This window comes from Capsicum annuum, unplaced genomic scaffold, assembly GCF_002878395.1.
Source record: "Capsicum annuum cultivar UCD-10X-F1 unplaced genomic scaffold, UCD10Xv1.1 ctg2586, whole genome shotgun sequence".
Taxonomy (NCBI): domain Eukaryota; kingdom Viridiplantae; phylum Streptophyta; class Magnoliopsida; order Solanales; family Solanaceae; genus Capsicum; species Capsicum annuum.
In genome coordinates this window covers 515000-525088 of record NW_025832080.1, presented here as the reverse complement: position 1 = coordinate 525088, position 10089 = coordinate 515000, and the positions used below count along the sequence as shown (strand labels likewise).

Sequence of the window (10089 nt, the reverse complement as noted above, 5' to 3'; positions counted from 1 at the left end):
CGGAGGTCATATTTGTTCAGGTTTTGAATAGTTAAAGGTCCTATTTGTGCACTATCAAAGTTTAAGGTCAAAGTTATAATTTGGTGTCAAGTTTAGGATCATTTTTATGTATTAATTCAATAAAGCTACACTTTCAAATGTTGCCTTTGATTTGTTATTAGGCACGCTTCTCAAGCGTAGCCTTATATAGCACCTCTATAACAACACTAAAAAACGTGACTTTTTTTTTATTACTAGCCACACTTCAAATCTTAGCCTTTTATATATCCTCTAGGACAACACTTGAAAAGTGTAAGCATGTTTTAGATATATACCACAATTTAATTGAAAAGCCACACTTTTGAAGTGTAGCAATATTGTATTAAATTTAGTAGTTCAGGCCACATTTACAAAAAATACATTAGGCATAAAATGTTAGTACGTAATTTCTAATTGAAAAATAATTATTTTAATTAGAATATATACATCACTAATCATGTTACATATACATACATAAATATAATCTCACGCACCAATTAGCTAATAAATAATTCAAATGCATAGATTTGCAATGAACTTCAAAAGAACATGTCTTTTACATACTAATTAGAAATTAATATTTTACAGATTTGTACTAAGTTCCACACAAAATCAAATGTATTTAAACGTATATCAGAATATTTCAAAAATTCTTCATCATTCACTTCAATCTAGATCAAATTGAGTTGTGGCGGCCACCATTTAAATTTGATCATCCGCATTATTCCTAAACGGTCAAAATGAACAAACAATTAGAAGAAAAATTATGCTCGACAAATATTCAAATATTTTTTAGTTTGAAAGATAAAATACCTTTTCATGAACAGAAGCATGAGCTAAGCCGGAAGAGTTTGGAAGAATTTTTCCTCTTATAGCTTGTGCATTACTCGCATCAGGTGAAGGAATGTTAGATCCGTCACTCCCTGCTATTTCTTGAAAATTTAATCCAGAATTGTTTTGCACCAACTGACTAAATAAAATGTCGCATTTCTTCTCTCATTTCACTTATTTCTTCCTTCAAAGAAGTGACTTCATTAGCCTGCTTTTGTTTAAGTTTGTTCATTTCCTGAGTAAGCTTGTTCATTTCCTGATCTTGTTTTCAGAGAAGTTGCTATCACTAATCTATCATAGCCTCTAAATCGACCAAGCTTCTCCTTTCCAAACACTGCCATGAATGCATCATCTAATGTTTTTCCAGCATTTTGATGATTCTGAAGTTCAGATTGTCAAAAAAGTAAAACAAGCAATATGAGAAAATGATTGTTGAATATGAGAACTGTAAGTTACTACTTGTTTAGAAAAAGATAATTGCAAGAGGTGCCTAAAAGGTTGTTGCGCCTAAAAAGATAAAAAGATAACTGCAAGAGGTGCCTAAAAGGTTGCTGCACCTACAAAGATAAAAAGATAACAAGAGATGAACGGAAATTTCTTAAATGGCAGGTTTATACAGGTTCAGATAGCTAAATCCTGTTAACAATCAAAAGGAGCTATTTAATACTAATGATATCTAAACTTGGCTATCAGCTATCATTGTTCCTTTGTTCATGTAGACTTTAGTCTCTTTCTGTGCATATGTTTACTTTGTAAGTGTTGTAACGTTTGGCAATTTAAGGGCAGCAGATAGTGGCGAATTTAGGTGCAAATTATGGGCGCATGAAAAAATAACCATCCAATAACCTAAAAACCAGAACCAGGTACAAGTACTGTAAACGGATAGTGAATGATAATCTAGAGAATTCTTTACTACCGGGATATAATTCTTGACTTGCCTCTTCAATTAAGTTATAGAATTTCTTGGCATCTTCATTTGGACCTTCATAAACTCCTTCAGCTTGTGCAACATCTCTAAATTGATCATTCAACAACCCATCAATGTCATCACATGAGTCATCCATATGATCGTCAACATTCAACTGAATTTCCCATTCCTGATCCATCTTTTGAAACCTTCAACAAATCCATGATCTATTAGATGATTATACACTACATCCTGTTGAGTCCAACGGACATTACAACACCTATCACATGGGAACTGAATTTCTTTGCCTTGAGGGTCTCCATAAGTGTAACCAAAATCTAAGATTTAACACCCTGTTTATACTCTTCGCTGTACCTAGGTAAATCCACCCAATCCTTGGATGGAACATTTGTATTCCTAAAAAGGTCAATATTAAAATTAGATCCCATAACAAACAAAAGCATTAATTACTTTACAAGTAAATTCTAAAAGCCATGAGTAAATTATCATAATCATGTGTTGGGTGATGATACGAATTTCTTACCTTGTCATGGCACTTGTGATAAGCTGAACCCAAGTTTAAATCCTCTTCGGATCTTTCTGAATGTACCAACAAAAAGTAAGTAGAATTAATAAGTGACAAGAATTAATAAGTGACAGTAATAAAGACAATTTGGAAGGAGTTAACATATTGTTCAAATAAATATATTACTATTACATTACCCCCTCAGTTGCAGCAGCTTATCACAGGTACATTTAACAAGCTCACAATTCTAAAAATTTGAGTCTCTAGTCTACAAAGATAAAACGATAGTCAAAATGTATATCATAAAGAGTTTTTAAAATTGAGCCTCAACAAAAAGAAAGTAAATTATCATTACAAGCATCAAGAATCTTTTATAATATAATGAAACTTATCCAGTCAAATCCAATTAATTTCAGCAACTGGCCCAAAAAACCAAGAGGTCCAGACAGCAGATATGACATTTTATAATCTTCCAGTTAAGACAGAAGAGATGCTGGAATACAAATTAACATAACCTCCTTCTCTAAGGGGATCCAAGTCTCTGAAAACAAACATGCACACGCAGGAAGGAGACTCACAGGAATTTTGATGTTTTCCACTTTACAATTATGCTGCTAATGGCTCAGTGTATGTTAGACACTTTAATACTGAATTGAGGAAGCAAGTATTTCCAAGATTCAGCAAGCCGGCTCCCTGTAACAAAGACAACTGATGTCAATATTAAGCAGCATGGAGACTTTCATAGAAATTTATGGTCTCCAAGTATAAATAAAATACTCTTAATAGAACCTGTTGATTCTCAAGTGACTCTTTGCCAACAACATTCTTGTCGAATATTAAAGGAGAAAATGGTAAAGCATAAAGTAGTTCATTTTTCCTGCAACAGATCAAGATAAAATTCCAAAATGCACTTAATAGCCATCAGAGAACCTAGAGGAAACTGTAAGTTCCATACATTTAATCATAAAGAAACTTTTTTAAACGTTATACATGAAATGGACCTTTTAAATAAATCTTAATAGTACACAATTGCAATTTTTCTTTCATTACAAACACACACGTAAAACCAACTAGACACCGTCCATGGACCATAGCCAAAATAATTTTCTTTTAGTGAATAGAAGATAGCCTACTGAATAATCCATGGGGCCAAATAAGTTATCTTTGAAATTTCCAATTGCAATTCAGTAAATGGACAAAATAGCCAACTGTTTCCCAAATTATTAGTACTAGGTTGTTTAAACTAATGGTCCCATCAATGAATGAATGTAGCTTTTGTGAAACCATGCCAATCCAATCCTTGACAACACTATCCACTTCATATTTCATTACATAATTATATTACTTTTTTGGCCTAGTTATTGAATGTTTTTTCTTTTTTTTTTGATATTCAAACTTTAAAGGCTGTCTTTCAATCATAGTTAGGATTAGTGAATTGTTAATATTGAGGATTAGTTAAAAGTAATTCCATTTAGTGGACTGACAGATCATACATCTCGTGAACATCAGTCCACTCAGTTTGTTACTTTTCAAAAGGGCTGGCTGTGGGGTTATGTAAATGTGGTTTTCTACTTACTTTGTGTATTTGCTTTGTGAGCATTTTTGGGCTATTGCCGACCATATCATTCTTTTTCCTTTACTGTCTACTTTCCTTTTTTTCTTTTTTTCTTTAATACTGAATCTTGTTTATCAGTTTAAGCAGGATCATTTCTTTGAATTCTTGAACATTATCATCAGTCTCTATACATGGCCACTGATACTGTTTCATCTGATCATCCTACTACTGCCTTTGAGGTAAGCTTCTCTGAATTTTCTTGCAAATGATTTTTGCCATATATGTATATGTTAGTTTTTATGTATATATGTTCTGTGTATCTTGTCTTGTTAATTTCATGTATATAGTTTTTATGTATATATGTTTTGTCTATGTGTATATGTTAGTTTTAATTTTCTTGCTAATGATTTTTACTATATTTATGTATATGTTAGTTTTTATCCTACTACTGCCTCTGAGGTAAGTAATTCCATGTATGTTGGCAGCTTTGATGAAGTATCCTTTTTTTTGGTTGTTTGGTTAGATTAAACATAGAAGTCTGTAGCAAGAATACCCTTTACTCTGCCTTATCATCAGCTATTGCTATGTGTTTTGAGTTTTTCTAGCACAAAACAGATTTTAGGTTTTATACAGTTATTTTGATCTTTGAGTTCAAGTGTCGTAATTTTGATTGTACTACTACTATAAAGATATTAGGGTGACGAACCTTATCGGTCGTTGTTATCTGTAAGAAAGTAAAAAGAGATAACTTCAATGTCTCAAGTGAATTTTACCTGTTTCCAAAACGGAAAAATATGGATTTTTTTCTGAACGAAGGTGATGAAATCATTCTGTAGTTTTTATTCATGATACCATAACCAAAAAAAAAAGATAGCTTAGCTAAGATGAAGACTTGTTGCTTTGTTTATGAGAAGGTGAAGCCTGGAATCTTGCTTTTTTGCATCTGTTCTGGCCTGTTTAATTGGTTATTCCTTTGATCTCACAAGTAACTTGAATGTAACAAAAGTTAGTGGTAGTATTATATGCTGACTTCACCAAAGAGAAAGACTCTTCCAAATGGGTGCTTTTTGTCCGTATCAATCTTTGTTGAGACTCATGAGGAAAGCTGATGAGGAAGATTGTGATTTGTACTATTGGAAATCCATCTCAATAAGCATTTATAGAAAGCAGAAGTATAATTGATGATATCTTATTCAACTATTAGGTGTTTAAGTGGTATTCTAGGAAATGTCTTTCACCCAGATGTGTGCTAAAAGTTTAATTGACAAAGGCATATGACTCTATTGAATGGAGTTTTCTACAAATGATGCTGGCAGAATTGGTTACCCTCACAGATTCATACACTGGACCATCGCATGTGTTACCTCAGTCTTATATTCTTGGTGTTAAATTGAGCGATGACAGAGGCTTTTCATGGGTAGAGGGGAATTAGACAAGGTAATCATTTATCACCCTACCTCTTTGTTATTTCTAAAGAGTACCTGGAAAGAGAGCTGAGTATGTTGGCTTCTAATCCAGATTTTAAGTATCATCCCAAGTGCAAGAAACTTGGTGTTATGCATATATGTGTTTTGCAAGCGACCTCCTGATCTTTTGTAAAGCTGATCTTGTCTCTATTGGCATGTTTCAATCTACTTTTCATAAGTTCTCTTGGGCATCTAGTCTATAAGACAAAAATGCTCAATATACATATTGGGGGTTAAGAATACTGTAAAATAGTAAATCTAGCAGTCTTTCAACAACAACAAAAACAACAACATACCTAGTGTATTCCCACATAATGGGGCCTGGGGAGGTAGAGTGTACGTAGACCATACCACTACCTCCGAAGAAGTAGAGAGGTTGTTTCCGATAGACCCCCGGCTTAGGACCGATAACAGTATAGCAAATCATAAAACATAAATGAATATAGCCTAGTACATTATGCAAAATAAACTAACACCGGTATCCACAAGGTAATACAACAGCCACCAGATACTACTAAGAAACTATCTAACCGAAAACATAGACATTACTCAACTCCCACAAACAAGAAACTTCAAACACAAATAAACGCTCCCACCCCCTAACCCTCTACCCTAATCTGCATCCTCCACACCTTTCTATCAAGGGTCATGTCCTCTGTCAGCTGTAACTGCTCCATATCATGCCTAATCACCTCCCTCCAATATTTCTTCGGCCTACCTCTACCCCGCCTAAAACCATCCATAGTCAGGGACTCACACCTCTGCACTCCTCCGCACTGGAGCATCAGAACCCCTCCTCATCACGTGTCCTAACCAACGTAATTGCACTTCTCGCATCTTGTCCTCCACCGAAGCCACCCCCACCTTCTCCCGAATAATCTCATTCCTCACCCTATCTTTCCTGGTATCGCCACACATCCATCACAACATCCTCATCTCCGCCACCTTCAACTTATGGATGTGGGAGTTCTTAACTGGCCAACACTCCGCTCCATACTGCATAGCCGGTCGGACTGCCACTCTGTAGAACTTACCTTTAAGCCGTGGGGGCACCCTCTTATCTTTGGGACATGTAAAAGGGAGTTTACCATTAAAATACTTGGGAGTACCCTTGTTATCTAAGAAGATATCTATTAATCAGTGCTTGCCTCTAGTTGAGAAGATATTGGCAAGAACGAATTGTTGGTCAGCAAAACTACTATTTTATGCAGGAATAAAGTAGTTATATAGGTATTTTGTGTTTGGAATTCAATTGTACTGGAGCCATATAGTCATACTCCCTAAGAGCAGCATGAATCAATAGTTGTTGTAGTGTGGAAGAAGTACAGAAGCTGATGCGAAGTGAAGCCTAAAGCTGACGAACCAGCTCCAACAATAGTGGAAGAAGTAAAGAAAGCTGATGAAGAAGAGATGCCGACGAACCAAGGAACCTACCCCTGAACCAGAAGCTCAAAGTATGCCCGATCAAGTTGCTGACATTACCAAAAGTGAACCAGAGGTCCAACCAGAGGCTGGAAATGTTGAAACTCTAGACAAAGAATCCAAAATAGAGCCTGCTGAGGAAAAGTCTGAGCAGCAGGCAGCAACAGTTGACATTGTGGAAACATCAATTGTGGCTGTTGAGGAAAAGAAGGAGCAAGTAGATTTAGAGGCCAGTGAACAGCAAAAAGCTAAAGAGGCAGAAGTCCCGAAAGCAGAACCTAAGGAAGAAGCTTCACAACCAACTCCCATTGTAGAGGAAAAGCTAACTGAAGCTACTGAAAAAATGAGCAAGAAGCTGCTGAGGCTGTTGCCAGAAATGAACCAGCGATTCCAGTAGATAAGGTAGAAGAGGCTCCAAAAGAGGAACCTGTTGTTGCAGAGAGCTCAAATCAAGTAGCATCAACTACTTTACAATCACTAATGCAGAAAATGGATGAGGAAAGTTGCTGGAGACAATACTGTCATTGAGGAGAAAGAAAAGGAATTGCTTCCAGAGGCTGCAGCTGTTGACGCACCACGAAAAGAAGAGTTTAAAAATGTCGAAAGAGAAATAAAGGATGTGAAAACTGTTGGTCAAGATGAGAAGGAGGAGAAAAGTATTGTTAATGAGGAGTTAGCTGCACCAGAAGCAAAGGGAGTCGAAACATCTGAAGTCACTGAAAAGGTCTCAGAATTGGAGATTGCTTCTAGTGACATCAGACCAATTACAGAAAATGGGAGCACAAAGGATGACACAAGTCCTACAACTGAAACCAATGAAGTTGCAGAAGTACACAAGCGGGAAGCACATTCCTCCAAGCCACGTAAGTGCTGAGTTTGTTTTCAAAACTGTTCCAGATTTTAAGAAGAAAAAAAGGGATATTGAGTTTAAAAAAAGCTTTCTATGCACACAAGGATATGATAATAAACACTCAGTTGTTATGGCTTGATGATCTCCGTCTAATTTTACTGTTTTTTCTCTGTTTTACTTCAATTAAAGCATCTAATTCACCTATATGTACTTCTCGAGGCCTTAGGATTGAAGATTCAATTGTAGCTTCAGCCATTAAAATTCTACTTACACTCTCGACAGAAATGTATCAAAATCGAAACTTTTTCAAAATTACTTAACTATTTTCTCCCTTTTTCCACAATAACTGTACAAATCAAATTGGCTTTTCACTAAACAAATATCAAAAAGGAGAAAAGGGGTTTGAATTTTCGACTCAATATCAAAATTTAACCCTTTTACCTTTTTTCTACTACAGATATATCAAACAAGTTGGATATTCAACTTCAATATTGAAATCAAACCCTTTTAAAAATTACTAGATTATTTTCTCCCCTTTTTCAATCAAAAATACACTAACAAATTGGATTTTTCAGCAAATATTCACAAAAACATTTATTTTTTCAGCAAAAGTACATTGAACAAATACTAAAAAAATGAAAAGGTGTTTGATTTTTCAACTCAATATCAAAATCTAAATCATTTTCAAGATTTCTTAATTATTTTCTCGCTTTTTTCTACCAAATATACACTAACAAATTGGGTTTTCAGCCGAAATTCAGTGAACAAACATGCACATGTCTAAATCTTCAAAAAATTAAAAGGGTTTTCATAGTCCAAATCTTAGAAAGGTTTTATTTCCCCATATCTTACCAGAGATTCACCAGAAAATGCATGCATGCTCAGAAACAAGAATAAAACAAGAATAAAAGGGTTAATCGGAGCACTAATCCGTAGAAAAAACCCCAATTCGGAGATGTACCTAAATTCGCAGAACCAGTAGAAGGCCAATCTCGCAGATGCAGGAAAAAAACAATTTCTCAGATGCAGAAGCCCAAATCTTCAATCTCTAGAGATTTTGATGAGAGCTTTGATGCTTGTTAAAGTGAGGGTGATTTTGGGAGACTACACATAGCAAAATTGAGAGTTTTAATTGTGTTTACGCGCCATTTTTGAGCTTAGCATGCCTGAGAATTGAGGTTTTGTTTGAGCTGGGAGTATATTTTTTAGAGTTTCAATTTTTCAACGTTAAAATTATTCTAATGTTAAAATTATTGGAGGGAATATCATATTTAGGTGTAAATTTTAGAAAAAAATTATAAGACAAGTATTGTTTTAAAATAATAAAACCAGCACACTTTAAAAGTGTATTCATATTTATAAAAGGTGTTGTCAATTACATTATGATATGACAACACACATAAAGTATAGTCTTTGTTGTTAAAGAACACACTTTACAAGTGTTGTAAAAATTATTGTGGTTTAAAACTAAAAATTAACGCTATATTTTGAAAGTGTGCTCATAAATATTTTAGGCTATACTTTATAAGTGTTGTCTGTTTAATTCTCCGGTAGTCTTTCATACAAGTTCCATCCAGATGACCGTCAAATCTTTCCAATGAATCTTCATTTTCAGCCAGTCTAGGATTTACACTCGAAATATATGTGTAATGCTTTTTGGGCAACTACACATAACAGGCTTTCCGGATCCGAACATACTCTCATTTTGTTTAATTTAACCCAGGTAAACCTTTTGTACATTGCAAGCCAACAAATAAAACTATGTTGATACAAACAAAACTTGGAATGCACCAAACACATTCCAAAACAGTTCACAAACAAGAAGAAACCGAGGACCAAAAAGAGAGCAAGTCTTGGCCAACAACAACAAGACAAGAATAAGAAGATAACAAAGTGTTTCAACACCTAAATCAGCCAACAACCAAACTAACAAATAGATTAACAAGATGACAACAATAATAAGAGAAAAACAACAACCCACGGTTCAAGATTACAAGACATAAACAACTACAAGTGTAACGACCCGCATTTCGGGCTAAAATGTAGACCTTTATTTCTATGCGTAAATTTTTCAAAAGCCTCCCCATTGATGAGCGTCTGAAATTTTGTTTGGATTTTATTCCAGTGGCTCATCGCGATTGGGTCGCGTCGTGGTGAGAATAGCAATGCGAAGGCCATCGCATCGCGGTGGTGGCCAAATTGACATTTGTCCAATTTCAGTGGGTCACCGCGATTGCACCGCATCACGGTGAACCCCAAAACAGAAATTGTCACGAACAGTAAGTCATCGCGATTTCACCGCATCGCGGTGGGTATCGCGATGACACGATCACCATGTCGCGATAAGCCTCAAAGATGGGATTTGTTCAGTAACTTTTAAGTCCGAGGGCAGTCTCATCTTTTTCTCTATGATTTTTAATCGTATTATCTGAGGATTAAAACGTTTTTAGGGTAGATTATGCCCTTTTTTACTCAAAATTTATCAAGAACAAAAGAACCCTAACCTCTCTTCCA

At 35.2% G+C, this 10089-nt stretch overlaps 1 protein-coding gene and 1 long non-coding RNA gene across 5 annotated transcripts; one reads left to right on the top strand and one right to left on the bottom strand.

Moving 5' to 3' along the window:
- Positions 1–522: 522 nt before the first annotated feature.
- Positions 523–8887, bottom strand: LOC107851220. 2 transcript variants are annotated; one of them, XR_001668931.2, is made up of 8 exons: positions 8537–8887; positions 3072–3159; positions 2861–2975; positions 2480–2550; positions 2301–2356; positions 1766–2173; positions 832–1229; positions 523–745 (listed from the first exon to the last, which is right to left on the bottom strand). It is a non-coding gene; the product is annotated as an uncharacterized LOC107851220 (long non-coding RNA). The 2 variants fall into 2 exon arrangements; XR_001668930.2 differs by lacking the exon at positions 2480–2550 and having other exon boundaries at positions 8537–8886.
- On the top strand, positions 3561–7763 carry LOC124890841 (protein TonB-like). Of its 3 annotated transcripts, none has more exons than XM_047402671.1 (3): positions 3561–4076; positions 5154–5274; positions 6607–7763. In XM_047402671.1, the coding sequence occupies exon 3, from the start codon at positions 6703–6705 to the stop codon at positions 7120–7122; it is 420 nt and encodes a 139-aa protein (XP_047258627.1). In that variant the 5' UTR covers positions 3561–4076; positions 5154–5274; positions 6607–6702; the 3' UTR covers positions 7123–7763. The 3 variants fall into 3 exon arrangements, with proteins under 3 accessions (XP_047258627.1, XP_047258626.1, XP_047258625.1); XM_047402670.1 differs by having other exon boundaries at positions 3658–4076; positions 5042–5274; XM_047402669.1 differs by lacking the exon at positions 5154–5274 and having other exon boundaries at positions 3701–4076.
- Positions 8888–10089: the final 1202 nt, after the last annotated feature.